Source organism: Emydura macquarii, unplaced genomic scaffold (genome assembly GCF_026122565.2).
Source record: "Emydura macquarii macquarii isolate MOO-44397 ecotype Brisbane River unplaced genomic scaffold, CSIRO-AGI_Emac_v2 contig_3390, whole genome shotgun sequence".
NCBI classification, from domain to species: domain Eukaryota; kingdom Metazoa; phylum Chordata; order Testudines; family Chelidae; genus Emydura; species Emydura macquarii.
In genome coordinates, this window is record NW_027133527.1 from 2,506,151 (window position 1) to 2,520,641 (window position 14,491).

A 14,491-nucleotide genomic window follows, 5' to 3' on the forward strand; every position below is an offset into this window, starting at 1 on the left:
TTACAGCGAACGGTCCCAGGCAGGGCGCGGAGTGCGAGGAGCCGCTCCTGTGTCCATAGGAGGAACCAGAATAACAGGAGCCGGTTTCTTGGCTCACAGCCCCAAGCCAGCAGCTTGTCTGGGCCGTGTCTCTCCCCTCCTCGGCCCGTGTTGTCGCACACGTCGCTTACCCAGTGCGGCTCTCTGCCTACACACTGCAAGTTCCTGGGCAGGTTCCTGAACCCCCTTTGTCCTCGGGCGGCTCCCCTGTCCCTTCCAACTCTTCCCAGTGAGGGGCACCCCCAACAGTTTACCTATGGTTCAACCCAACCCCCCCCGCGACTTGCTCTCGAGAGCGTTCCCTGCCCCGACGTCTCTCTTCGCCACCAGCCCTCTCCCGGGGTCCGCCGCCCGGTGACCCCGTGTGTCCCTCGCGGGAGGAGAGGATCTTGGCATCGTCATCGTCTGCTGCGGCTCCTGCACGTCATTCCTTCCCGAGACACCCCGGGGCCAGGGTGGGGTGGGGCACGCCGGGGAGGGGGAGAAGATGGTGTCTGGGGGGAGGGGAAGGAGGCCGTGGCCCCTGCCGCCGGGCACACGTGGCGCTTGGGGCGTGCTTTTGTCAGGGGTGAGGAGCAGCAGCGCAGGCCACCCCACTGCCCACTCGGATTTGGCCTCGGGTGCCCCTGTCATGACAGAGGGGGTCGCGGGGCCAAACCTGAGTGGGCACTGCTCCTCTGCCCCTCTGGCATGGGGCCAGCTCCTGCACCCGGGCTCCGCCGGGGGGGGGCCCTGCCCGGCCTTGCCTTGCTTCCGGCCACCCCATCCCCTCTCAGGGACGGGGAGTGACGCTGCACCAGGACAGACAGAGAGGGGCTGGGCGTGTTGCGGACGAGGCGCCGGGGCCGGCGGCTGCAGCATGGCTGGCTCCACGGAGATTGACGGTGCGTCCCAGGGGAAAGGTTTCTGGGGGCGCCGCTGGAAGGAAAGGGGGAGGCGAGGGGAAGGAGAGATTTCGGACCCTTGCTCAGGATCCCCCATAGCCTGACCCCTCTCTCGGCGGCAGGTTCTGCGCTTCATGGGCGACCCGCTGCTCGGCGGGGCCCAGGAGATCCTCTTTGGGAACTACATCGTGCAGAAGGGGCTCTCGGCGCCGGGCCTGCGGGACGAGATCCTGGCTCAGCTCGCCAACCAGGTGTGGCGCAATACCAACGTCAACAACGAGGAGCGGGGCTGGCTGCTCCTGGCCGCCTGCCTCAGCGGCTTCGCCCCCTCCGCCGGCATGGAGAAGCACTTGCTCAAGTAAGCCCCGCGCCCGGGGAGAGGGCATGAGGGAGCCTGGGGGACAGGGCCGGGCCCTGCAGCTCCCACTGGCTCCAGCTAGAGGTGGGGGGTGCCCAGCTCATCACATCCTTATGATGGTCCCAGTACTGGGCTCTTTCTAGCCCCCCTAGCTCCCAGAGAACCCTGTGGGAATCAAGGGCATCCGCCCTCATAGCTCCTCCACAGGGATCAAACCTGCAACCCCAAAACCTCCCTCCTGAACCTCTTGGGCTAAAGCAGCAGCTCCTTTAGCTGTACGGCAGCAGTAGGCTATTGTAATCCCTGGGCTGGCCTCTAGGGGGAGCCCTCGCAATGTGTGGGAAGCACAGGGCATTCCATCCGGCCCTGGAAAGTTTGGGCCCGTTGGGTGCAGAGCCATAGACATGCCCCTGCTTCCTGGCTCCACCCGGGCGTCCCCGGGCGTTGTCTGGAGGGCACGTGTGGGTGCACGTGGGCGCTCTATGCCACCCGTGTGCACGGGGCTTTCTCCGTTCAAGAGGCCGCTAAAAACCCGGAGGAGTCGGTGAAAGTCCAAAGAGACCCTGGGGCTGCTCCACTGTGCGGATGCTTCCCCGCTGGACCAGCCCCCTCCCATGGCGTCCCTGCTTTCGGGGCAGGTTTGTCTCCGACTACGCCTTCGCCGGCTACAAGGCGCTGTGCCAGCACAAGCTGATGCAGGCCATGCTGAGGTGCCCCGGGACGGCCCGGGCCTACCCGCCCTCGCTGCTGGAGTGGACGGCCAACAGGCAGAGAGCAAGCATGGCCTTGGACGTCTACTGCTTCGACGGTGAGGGGCAGAGCGCGGGGCCGCCGGGACGAACCCAGGCGCCTCGGTTGAGACTCAGCACGGAGGCAGGGGGGAAGGGGTCGAGGGCGGTTGCAGGGACAGGTGATGCCGTTGTCCTGGGGGGCCGGACTCTGGCTGGCACCCCGTGTATCCCCACAGCTCAGTGGGGACTCAGGGCGGTTAGTGATGGCAAATGCTGGGCTCTTGGGGGCGGATAAAGCCAGGATCTTGGGGAACCAGCCCTCAGGGCTGAGATAACGGGGCCCAGGGGAAGCAGGGAGGCCGGTGGCTGGGCTGCTTCTCTTGTGTGAGAGACCAGGACCGAGGGGAAGACCGCAGCCTGGGAAGCGGTGTGGGAGGGGATGGGTGGGGAGGGAATGGGGGTGCAGAGTTTGGGGGAGCCCAACCTTTGGGTACCCCCCAGCCCTCATTTAGCCTTAACCATCGTCTGTTTCCATCCCAGCCCCGGGCCCTTCTTTCCCTCCCCAGCCCCGGGTCCGTTTTGCCAGCGTACGCTCACGGCCCCATGTGCCCGAATGGAATCCGGGTGGGGGGCTGGAGGGGCGCATGGGTCGGGGCTAGGATTCGGCTGCTTTGTAACGCGCAGCGCTTGGACTCTCAGCTCTTATCTTCCCAGGTGACTGGTTCTCCTGCCCCATCCATTCCTGGAGCACCGGGGCGGAGCTGGCAGGGGACATGCTGAAGCACAGGTATGGGGGCATTGGGCCCCGCTGAGGACGGCAGGCACCCTGACCGCCCGCCCCATGGATCTGCCTGCTCCGTGTCTGGAAGGCCAGGGCCCGCCCTGCACTAGGCAGAGCCAGCGAGGCTGGGGTGCTCTGGTCGAGTGAGAAGCAGTGGATCGCTAAAGCGACACGACGGGGAATCCAGATTCCCAATGGACAGGGCGCCTCCGGGTCCGGGGAGCGAGGGGGTTGGTTCCGGCCCTGTCTCTAGCCACACGGTAATAAAGTAATAAGCCTGATTCCAGCAGGAGGGTGCGCCATGGCAGCGGTGGCTGGCTGAGGAATTCAGGGGCCCTGGTCCTGTTTCAGCAGCTGTGGGTGCACGTGGGTGGGGGGTGAATATCCAAGCAGCTGGGTCTCGGTGCATGAAGCGCCCGTGGACCAGGGGCTGAGCCAGCGGCGGGGTTGGGCAGGCGGGGCTCCTCCCACGATGGCCTGCCCTGGGCTGGCGCTGTCCCCTTCCCGCTGCGTCGTCCACCCCCGGGAGGGTGATGCCCTGGCTGAGAGGCTGTGCTTTGCCGGCAGGGGGCTGACGGAAGGCTGGAGGGGCTGGTCCGTCTCCATGAAGGCTGGCATGCAGTGGGCCGAGCTGGCCGGCCACGATTACGTCCTGGACCTCATTGCTGACCTCGAGCTGCCCAGGGGCTTCCCCAAGCAGAAATCTTATTTCCTCATCGCTTCAGAGGGGATGGACAAGGGCAGTGGCACGTAGGTATCCGGGGTGGCTGAGCGGCATGGGGGAGGGGCCCCAGCGGCTGTGGGGGAATCAGACCCCCAGATCCCGCAACGTGGCACGCGGCAGACCTGTTCCACCGCCACTCGGAGCTTCTGGGTGCCCTCTGCAGCAGCCCTGCCTTTTACAGGCACCGTTACCAGCGCGCGGTGCCCCTTGGGAAGCGCCTGATCATTCATCCGCCCAGTGTGCAGCGTAGGCGCGGCTGCGGCGGCTGTCTGAGAGGCGCGAGGGAGGCATGGCCAGCCAAGGAAGCATGGCCTCTGGAGGGAGCGTAGGACCAGGAGCCAGGAACAGCTGGGTTGGTTCTAAGCCCAGCAGGGCCACTGGCTCGCTCTGGCCTCAGGCGTCCGGAGAGGCAGAAATCTTGCAAGATCAGCTGCTGGCGGGGCCGGAGCCCACAAGCAGACGTGTGGAGACCAGGCCCTCAGCCTAGCCCTGGCTCAGAGCCAGCTGCACACGGGGTCTCCACCTCAGTGCATCTCCAGCAACGAGGATGCCTGCAGCGGTCTGGAGTCTCCAGCAGATGAAGCGAAAGCAAGGGAGGGTGGAGATAATTAAACAGCTGTTTCCTCTTTATGCCTCCTCCCTCCGCCCCCCTTTTCTCTGTAGAGTATTCGGACACGGCTTGGACTTGGACGAGGACGTCCCTCCTCCACCACTCACGAAGGCCCCCGCCATGCCGCCTCCAAACACGCGTGACTCAGATGGATATTATAGTCACGGTAAGAGTCAAACTCTCTTCCCTGCAGCCTCCTCCTCCCAGACCGGGCCCCTCTTCACACGTACAAAGCCATGCAACTACGTCTCGCCCCGTCCCTTCAGGATCCAGCTCAAAATCACCTTGGCCTGGTGCCTTAGAGAAAAGCAACCCTTCCCCTAATGCACCTGCCCGCTCCTGGTCTCCGTGAGCAGGGGAAAAACCCTCCTGACCTGTGCGGTGATCGGCCGATGCCCTGAAACATGAGTTTGGGTCAGCCCCGCTTGAGCCTGCAGAGATGTTAATGTCACTAGTGGTCATGGAATTATCCAGTCCCCTTGGAAATCCAGCTCTGGAGTCTGGTTCGCGTTTCCCAGCTGTTAACTCCAGAGGCCCACGATAGTCGGTCACACCCACCCCCCTCCAACACCTTCCCCGCTGGCTAACTCTTCCCCTGCCTGTCCTGACCCTGCCAGCAGATTCCGACGCCGTCAGCCAGCCTCGAACGCACAAGGGTTTGGACCGTTACCTGGACAGTCTGTTTGACCCGGTCCTGTCCTACGGGAATGGGGTGAGGACGTTTTCCCGTTGGGACTCAGGGGAAGGATGGCTGGGGTTTGGGAGCCCTGCCTTACTTCACGGGGGTGGCATTAAAGACTGTGAGCGGCCAGCTACTAGGGAAATGGGGCTCAGGCAAGGACCATTGGGTCCCTGGGAGTCCCTGTCTTCGTTTCATCAGTTTCCCCATGGGACCCTTAGGGGCTTGGGTCTAAGGGACAGAGCATAGCAGAAAGCTCTCCGGGGCCAGACCTACAAGGCAGCATGGTCTGTGTTTGCTAGCCAGGCCCCTGCCCGGGTGTAGACAAAGAGGATCAGGACTGGGTGGGTTTAATCGTCTCCTGGTTGTTGCTGTTGCTGTAGATGGAGGCATTGAATGGTTTAAACACCAGGCTGGAAACACTGAGGCTCCCTTTGAGTCTCTGGGACCTAACCGCCTGTGTGGGCTCCCATGATCCCACGGCTATCTGGTGAGGCTCAGGGCTGGCATACCCCTCTGTTCTCCCAGCGTGCCGTGGGTCTGCACTCCCCTTCCCACCCCAGAGGTGGCTGCATTTCCATCGCCGGGGAGGCCCTTTGGGAGTGGCGGGAAAGGTGCTGTGTACACGTCATCCACTATTATATTACTGGAGTTTATTCTGGGCTCTTGCACGGGGCCGGGCGGCCTGCCACAGAAAGAGGATCAGTTACACGGTTGTCAGGAAGGCTGGCTGGGGCCCACACCCTCATCTAGGGTGGCAGACTGGCTAGCTGGGCTCCCCGAATGGAGGTGCGGGGATGTTACCCCATGAGACGCTAGGAGGCCTGGAACCTCAGTTGTTACAACGACCCCTCGGCGGTGTTGGCTTTAGGCTCCCTAGCTGTGCATTATAGCGTTAACGGGGAAGGAGCTGTCACTTGATCTCCCTGTTCCCCGACACCCATCTGCCATGGCCGGGATCAGTTTCCACCCTGCCACCGAGGCTCCCGCCCCTGCCCCTCTCTACCCTTTGTTTGCTTCGTTCCTGCCTCTCTCCTGGGCCAGGATCTGGAGAAGCCGGCGGCTATCTCCCAGAAGATGAAAGGAGGAGGCCGGGTAGGAGGTGGGAGCGGCAACAGCAACGTGGACCAAAGCCGTGCCAGATCACCCATGGAGATGCCCCAGCAGACTGGTGAGTGTGGGCAGAGTATCCCGGCCTTTCACAGAGCAGTGCCAGCCAGAGCAGGACTCCTGGGATCTATTCCCCGCTGTGCTGTTGGGTGACCTGAGGCAAGTCGCTGTGCCTCAGTTTCCCCATCTGCACCGTGGGGGTGGTGATGATCATAATATTTAGCTCTTGTCACACTGATCTCAAAGTACTTTACACTGGAGGTCAGGATCATTGTCCCCATTGTACAGATGGGGAAACTGAGGCGCGGGGAGGGGAATTGACTCGACCAAAGTCACTGAGCAAAGCAGTGGCAGAGCCGGGACTTGAACCCAGGTCTAAGTCTCAGTCCAGTGTCCTATTATCCGCTGGGCCACACAGCCGCCTTCCTCAGCGGGGCAGGGTGAGGCCCACTGTGTAGATGTTTGAAATCCACGGCTCGAAGGCGCTATAGGGAGACTGCTTGCCCTGCGTTGTGAAGAGTGGGCTGCATGTGTTCGGGGACTCTGAGCACATCCGAGGCCAGGCTACAGCCCCAGTCGAAGCTACAGGTGTGCGCTAGGCCTGGATTCACTCCGGGAAGTTGAAATCACGAGGAGCTGCGACACTCTAGCCCCTTCCGTCCTGCCTGCACTCAGTGGCCATGGAGCCTTCCCCGTCTGAGGACCCAGGCCTGAAACGAGTCTTAACCCCCCAGCTCCCTCCCCTGCCCCAGCTTTGAGGGGATCGGCTGAGGGCTGGGACTGGAGTAATGGGCAGCCGCGGGGTGGGTGGGGAGCTCAACCTGCCACCCCAACCACCGACCAGCCCGGGCATTCCTATATCCCTCCCATCAAGCGGGATGGTGCCCGAACACAGGTGCCGCTGGGAGTCACAGACCTGTATTTGCTGCCCCCAGGACAGCCTGCCGCAGAAAACGCGCGGCTCCACGGCACAGACAGGACCCAGCCCTGGCTGCGAGCGGGTGGCTTTGCTGCAGGACTTGCCTGGCTCCTTCAGCCAAGGCAGGGTGGGGAGGGCTCCGGTGGAAGCCGTGGTCTAGAGGGGTCAAGGGAGAGCAGTGCAAGGCGCTGGGTTGTGCACGCTGCCCCTGCTTTCCCAGCCACTCTGTCCTCTCCAGCTCCGTGCCCTACGCCCATCACCGGGGTATCGGAGCCCCAGTGAGGCTGTGTGCTCACTTCCAGGCCGGACCATCCCGGCCCCTGGAATGCCTCCTCCGCGCTCGCCCAGGCAGCGGTTCATCCCGCTGGTCTTTGGCGGGTGCTTCGCGGCCTGGTTTCATCCCAGCTCTCTCCTCTTTGCCTGTGCAGGTTTGCAGAAGGCCAGCTCGGTGCTGCAGCGCGACCACGACAACCAGCAGGCCCTGCTCCGGGTCAGTGGGGCCGGGTGATTTGGGGGGCGCAGCAGGGGGCAAGCACTGGGGGTTAAAGCACATGCAGCACGGGAGGCTTGTCAGTAGTGCAGGAGCTGCCTGCTTTTTCCTGGCTGATTCCGGTGCCTTGGATCCCTGCCCTGGAATAGCGACTGTCTGGGTCTCTGGGGCGGGGCAGAGGTCCCAGGCACTGGGGGGGAGGGAGGGTAAAGAGGACAGGCCCCTGGGACTTCAGGGCTGTATCACTCCCCTCCCACCCCAAGTGGGATGTGGCTGGGGCTGGAGATCTGGAGCAGCCTGAGGAAGGGGTCTGGCCATTGCTTTGCATCAGTTCCTCCCTGTGGAGAGCACCTGGGATGAGCGATGGGGGGCACCGGAGAGCGCGGTGGAATCCGGCCGTGGGGCAGCGCGCAACTGGTGCTCACACCCGCCCGCTCCCTTCGGCGGCGCAGGCTCGTCAGAGGACCAGGCAGGCAGGGGCTCCACCAGCCCCAGACCTGCCGGCAGAGCCCCCAGCCCAGTCCTGAGGGCGTCCAGCCCAGGCCCCTGGCCCCGTGCGTGGGTCTGGCTCGGGTGCCGCCTGCTGGGGGGGACGGGAACACACCCGGCCCGCAGCCAGAGCAAGAAGTGAACCGGGTTGCCCTAAACTCCCTCTTCTCCGCAGTTAGCAGCCAGGCAAGCAGGCCAGGGGTTGACTGTCTAGGGTGTTAAATCGAGACGCTGGCCCTTTATAGCCTTCCCCTGAGGTCTCACGAGCCCAAACCGGCCCCGGGGACAAACAGAACAGGGCTGGACGCCCACGTGTCCCCGTGGGGTGGCGGAGCCGCGACCCTTCCGGGAGGCCGAGCGCTGTGGTTGCCTGAGCTGCCAGACACTGGATGCCAGGTTCCTAGCCGGGGTCTTGGCTTCTCCCTTCTCATTCCTCTCTTGCACGCTGGCAAGGCCAGAGCCCTCTTTTACTGACCCTCCCTGGAGCTGCGTGTCCTGGGGGCGAATAAAGAAATAGGAACCCGGGGTGGGGGAAGGAGGGAGATGGTTCAATAGGTGAACTCCCCCAGTGGAGTCAGTGCTGGCTCCCTGCCCCAGCATGGCCGTGGGGGGCATTCAGGAGGGGGTGAGCTCCCCTGGGAAGCAGCACTGATGCCAAGGGCCCAGCTTAGCACCAGGTGACCTGTGCTGCTGGAGGTGTTTTTAGAGGAGAGAAAAGCAAGGTCCTGCCCTGGCATGACTAGTCAAGTCCCTTGAGGGGCCCCAGCCCCCAAGTCCTGGCCAGATTCCAGGAGTCAGATCCTCTCGGCTCCTCGATCTCCCTTCTGTACTCTCAGCTGAAGGCGCTCGGTTTCGTTTCCTGCCCTAAGCTGTCGGGCAGTGGGGCTACGCGCTGGGAAAAGCTCCAGCATGTTCTGTCTCCCAGAGGTCTTGAATCGTGGGGGGTGCCCAGATTCCCCATGGCCACGCTAGTGTGACCTGTATGCACCTAGGGTAGCCTACCTGAAAATGCCTAGGCCAGGGCAGGCTGTAAAAAGGAGAGCAGATTCTCCCAACACTGGTTTCTAACTCAGAAGTTGGATTCACCAACCAGTTACAAACAGCGCTCTTGGTTCCCCACACGAAGCGCCCCCCACAAAAAAGAAATACACAGCCCCCTTTATTGCATTTCAGCCTCTGGCTCCCAATCAGCCACTCGGTCCAGTAAAGTGAGAAGTTATTTAAAACTCTGCTCACGGTTTAAAATGCTCTCCTGATCCCCGAAGGGTCAGCCACATCACCAGATCAAACTGAAAATTTGTATTAAAGCTAATGTTAGAATGATCAAATACAGAGTTTGAAGCCAGAATCGCTATGGGTACAATGCATAAATTACTCAAAAGTACAACATTTGGTTTAAAAGTCATAAAATACAAAGAGTGCATCATCTGCAATAATCCAAATGACGGGTAATAAATGTAACAATACGGTTAAAATATTAGCAGCCAAATATTCAGGCACATCACTCATAAAAAATTGTACGAAGAGAAGCTTGTGGGAAGTAAATATAGCAATGAGGGTAGCTTGTCCCTCGGTGACTGAGAATTTTAGGATGGGTTGTCCTTCAGTAAATATGATCCATCAGAAAAGTCTTTCAGTGACTTTCCCTACATCACTTCTCAATGGCATTTCTCTTGGGATTGCCGGTGTCCGGTGATACGTTCTAAATAGATGTCCCTTGACCACCTGGTGGTGGCCAACGCCATTAGTCACTGCATCAGCCCAGCGTAGCACTGACTGATTCTGCATACCCACAGCACTCACTAGTTACTGGGATCCAGCGCGCCCAGGGCTCTGCCGATCAGCGCGTGTGTTTGAACTTCAAAGCCCTTAACTCTCAAGGCATTGGCCAGAGGGGCGTAGCTTGGATCTTACCCGAAATACCACGCTGCCAGCCAATCCTTTAGTATCTAAAACTAAAGGTTTACTATAAAAAAAAAAATGAAACAAACGAGAGACGTTAAATGATCAAAGCAATCAGATACGTACAAATGACTTCAAAGAGCAGATGTCAGACTCTCAGCAGTCCGGTGAATTTGATGGCTTGCAAAGTTCCTCTGGTGTACATCCAGAACCTGGATGGGTCTGTCAGTCCTTCGTTTCACAGCTTGCAGAGGTAGACAAATTGATCCAGAGGTAAGGAGCAGCAGGAATGAAGATGAAGTGGAGATGTTGCCGCTGCCGCTTATATTCTCTCTGCCACGTGGCTTGTACGTCCTGTGTTTCAAACACAAGCTCACGGCACATGGGTAGTGAAAAGCTCATCTCTTCGGAGTCCCTGTCCACAGATGTCCTGATGACTCACAGGCGTAGCCCCTGGCTTCTCTGGCTGGGTGCATTGTACAGCTGATTGCCCTTGATGGGCCCTCAATCAGGCTGCAGAGCGCTGATGCTAAGCTGTGGGGGGTGTCGCCCAGTAGCACAGCACAAGTTGTAGATACAGCTATATCACCCGTCTTCATAACTCGCAGTACAAAGAGGATACAGCTCTCAGCTTTTCCTATTTAGCAAATCAGGATGTTTCCAAGTATACCTTACATAGCCTGTCTTGTAAGATTCATTGTCATTTTTGCAATATTGGTATCAATAATATTATCAATTGTTGCTGGTATTTCATACAGCGTCACAGCAGGTAATAAGGATTCTGCTCTGGGCAGCTTTCGGGGCTGGAAATGTTACGGTGTAGCCTTACCAGACCCCCAGCCCTTCATTGCTCTGGGAGGACGATCCCAGGGCAGCTTTGGAAAAACAAGGCATTTACCGTCTGTCTGCCCTCGGCTAGAATGGCCTTTCTGCCTCCACGCTTGTTCTATAGCGCACTGGGCTGCTTGCCACCCTCCCCCCCAGAGGTAGCTGCATTTCAGTGGTAGGTGAAATGATCCCTGTGCACAGTCTAAAGTGCTTTGGGGGTGAAAGACCCTATTGGAAGAGAAGCCACCCTAGCAGCTGGCCAGGGGGCAGGCCGTACCGGGGCCGCCCCTCGCAGTTGGTGCAGTTTTCCTGGGTTCTCAAGCCGGAAGGAATCAACTAGTCTGCCTCCGACACAGCGCAGCACTTCCCCAAATCATTCCAAGAGCGGAAAACCATCCCCTGAACTCCCGCTGATCTAATGCGCTCTTCCTCCTTCCCCCTTGCCAGAGGACAGCTGCGAGCGCGGCACCTGCCAGGACCGGGGTCTCTTCGCAGAAAGCTGGTAAGCCATCGGCCATTGAGACAGCCTCCCCTGGCTCTGCTGCTCCCTGGAGAGACCTCCTGGGCCTTGGGCTGGGATCTCGCCCCCGCCGCAGGGACACCTGAGAGCAGGCTTTCGAAACCTTGTCAGCAGGCTGCCGGGGGGGGGCCTGAGGCCATGCCATGTAGGGGTGCAATGGGGCAGCGCGGGCCTTTGTGCTGTAATGATTTGAAAGCGACCTGCCCTGGGGCTGGGCTAGCGGGAGGGCTGTGGGTTGGGAGTGAGGGGCATCAGCAGAGCGGGTGGGGCAGCCCAGGGCGGGTACAGGGGGCAGGTGCTCCAGCCAAGGCTGGAGTTTATTGGCAGAGAAGGGAAGGAAGCCGTGACTAGCAGGAGGGTGGGCGCTGCCGGTCAGAGCCGGGAGGGGGGCGGCGGGCTTGGGGGAAAGCTGGGGGCGCAGACTTGAGGGGCACGGGGAGAGCTGTATGAGAGAAGCTTGCACGGCCGCTGGCGCCCCGCGCTCGCCTGCGGCACTGAACGAACGCTCAAGGGGACCAAAGGGCTGTGCCGGCCGTTGTGACCACCCTGCAGGGCGCGTCCCATAGCCAAGGGCCTGGTGGGGCCCGGTGACTCCTGCACAGGACGAGATGGAAGCCCAGCAGGGAGAGGCGGCCTGGGCTGGGGGGTGCTCCCTGGGCTCGTGCACGGTGCTGGACAGAAGTCCTAAGTGTAGCCTGATCCCTGCAAACCACATGAGCTGATGCAGGAGCTTTTCTCCTCTTCGGGCGGGTGGGGAGCAGGATTTCGGTGCTGGAGCCTATCCCACCTCCCTGAGATCCTCAGCCCAGCCTCCCGCTTGCTTCCTCCCTCCCCGACAGCTCCTGCCTCCCGGCTGCTGGCCGGTGACCTGGTGCGGCCGGCCAAGCTGAGCTCAGAGCCCCTCCCCAAGCCCACCCAGCACATTAAGAACATCATTAAGCGGTACCAGCAGCCCGCCAGGCTCTCCGAGCCCTTCAGGTGAGACCCTGGGCCGCCAGCCCCCGAATCTCCTACCCGAGCCCCTTCGAACAGCAGCCCCCTGTCCTGGGGTAGAGCTCCCCGCCGACAGCTGAGCGGGGTTGCATTTCCCAGCAACGCTTCGCTGCCTGGGCTGCCCGGCTGACGCACCGGCGGGGAGGCTAGGATCATGTCTCCCTGCAGCGACGGAACCCCAACCACTACAACAGTCTGCGGCTGGCTCACGGCGGGGGGGGCGGCGAGGTCTGGTGCATGCACCGGGTGCTGGAGGGCCTGGCTTCGGGCCCCCACCGACGCTGTGGTGGGGCGTGGTTCTGTCTCTGCCCCTGGAGGACGCTCCGGGCCCCTGGCTGCTTTTTGTCTCGGCAGGAAGGAAGGCGGGAAGGTCTTCGTGAAGAAGATGGATCCCCACGAGGAAGCCGTGATGATCCTAAAGGGGCAGATGTCCGGGTCGCCGGGGCCCCCGCCAGCCGCTCCGGTACAAACGCGCTGATCTGACGGCACGGGCGGCCCCTCTCCCCGTTCAGCAGCCTGGAGACCTGCGGGGCGTGGGCGGGGAGCTCAGGCTGCTCGCCTGGCATGATCTCCAGGCTGGCTGGCAGGGCACCGCCCGGGCCAGTGAGCGTCCCCCGCTCCTGCCCGGGGGTGTGATGTGGGAGAGCCCCTCACCCTGGGCAAATGGCCCACTCCTTCCCAGGCAGCTGGTCTGCATCTCTGTGTCGTAGGTGCCCAGGGAGACGGTAGCCAGGGTGAAGCCTGTCGTCAGCACCAAACGGCCTTCGCCGCCTTCGCCGGCTGTCGCTGCCGTGGCCAGATCTTCTCCAACAGCGCCTGCAGGTAATGGCCACACGCCTCCGTCTCCCCTCAGGCTCAGGGCCGGATTATGGCTGCCCTGCCACGTTCTGTAGGAGAGGCCTGGGCATATGGCTTCCCCCAGCTGGGAGCCCATTGCCCTGCGGCCAGGACCCAGCCGGGAAGTAATAGGAAAACCCTTTGTTACTGAAGGGCTGGGTAAACTTAGCCCTGGCCTGTCCAAAGGCTGAGATCCCGCTGATTCAGGAGGGACCATCCTACAGAGAACCCCGCGTACAGTGGCTTCGCAAGCAGAGTCCTTAGCCCTAGAGAGATCTCACCCCACTGCCATCTGACTTTCAGAGTGAGTCCGCATCTGACCCATTTGGACCCTCCAACCTGACTCAGTGCTGCTCCCTGCCCCCCGAACTTTGATCCTTTTTGCATTGATTCGTTCATACGCTTCTGTGTTTTGCAAGTTAGGAAAAGTACCCGAGAATCCTGAGCCCCTGGATGGGCCTGTGGGACCCTGGACTATTAAAGAACTCGCCATAAAATGCTACGTGTTAGGCAAAAAAGGTGCGAGCTGTGCAAATGTGAGGCAATCAGATCCCACGGCAATGAGCGTGTTATAAGAATCTGATGAAGTAGAAAGCAGCAAGTACAAAGTGGGGGAATCCCACAGAGCCTAGAGAATGGGTATCTTGCATCCTTGCTGCCGGGGATGTGAGTTACACCTGGGCAGACGTCCTTAGTAAGGGTTTGGCTGAGAGTCAGGGAGTCTAGCGTTACATGGCCTCACACATCATCCTGCCCATAGGCTTTTGCAGATGCCAAAACAGGGAACCTGCAGGTGGGATGAAGCGACGAGCTCTCAATCCTCATGTTTCAGGGCATATGATCGATCACCTGATGGGATCAGGAAGCAAAGCTCCCCCCCGGGAGAGTATCACAGCCTTATGGCCATTAACGATCCCCTGGTATCTTCCGCAAGAGTTGAGTCTGGGATCAAAGGGCAAAACCCAGATGCCCAGACTAAATTCCACCTCGGGCAATGACATCCTGCTTCCTTAAACTACCCCTGCAATTTCTGTTGGACATGGCCTTCTCCACCACGTCATGTATTAAACAGCTGGGCAGTGTGCTCTTACTCAGCTGCCACCTTCCACCCCAGAGGTGGCAGCATTTCAGTGGTGGGTGAACCAATCCTTGTGGAGCAGTTTAACTTTGTAAGGTGCGTTGAGATCCCTCAGGATAAAAGATGTACTATAAATGCAAGAGAGTGTTAGTTTGCACACACCCTGAACCTATACATGCCAGAGGCCCTGGGGCAGAAACTTGTAGACTTTGTCATTAAATGCATCGATACCAGCCCCCAGTGGAAGGCTGGTGCAGTGGTTAGTGCCTTGGCTGAGGCATCAGGAAACACAAGTTCAATTCCCTGCTCTGCTACAGACTTCCTGTGTGACCTCGGGTAAGTCACTTAATCTTTCCATGCCTTCATTCCCGCATGGCGATCATTGCACTGCCCTGCCTCCTGGCGGGGTGGAAGGAGAAATGCCCTGAAGGCTGCAAGGGACCCACAGGTCATGGGGAAGGGGAGCAGTTTAAAGAGATTGGCTAGCTAGCATAGGCCTGAGTTGCCCAGATGCAGCAC

The 14,491-nt window shown here is 60.4% G+C and overlaps 1 protein-coding gene across 1 annotated transcript in view; it reads left to right on the plus strand.

Moving 5' to 3' along the window:
- Positions 1-14,491, plus strand: part of MYO15A (myosin XVA) — a 76,251-nt gene that overhangs the window by 35,557 nt on the left and 26,203 nt on the right. The window contains exons 31-42 of the mRNA XM_067534194.1: positions 1,046-1,281; positions 1,920-2,089; positions 2,727-2,799; positions 3,361-3,543; positions 4,181-4,293; positions 4,748-4,839; positions 5,851-5,977; positions 7,138-7,325; positions 10,992-11,046; positions 11,904-12,042; positions 12,412-12,520; positions 12,768-12,879. Of these exons, the coding sequence (XP_067390295.1) occupies positions 1,046-1,281; positions 1,920-2,089; positions 2,727-2,799; positions 3,361-3,543; positions 4,181-4,293; positions 4,748-4,839; positions 5,851-5,977; positions 7,138-7,325; positions 10,992-11,046; positions 11,904-12,042; positions 12,412-12,520; positions 12,768-12,879 (1,597 nt within the window). The remainder of the gene's footprint in view (positions 1-1,045; positions 1,282-1,919; positions 2,090-2,726; positions 2,800-3,360; positions 3,544-4,180; positions 4,294-4,747; positions 4,840-5,850; positions 5,978-7,137; positions 7,326-10,991; positions 11,047-11,903; positions 12,043-12,411; positions 12,521-12,767; positions 12,880-14,491) is intronic.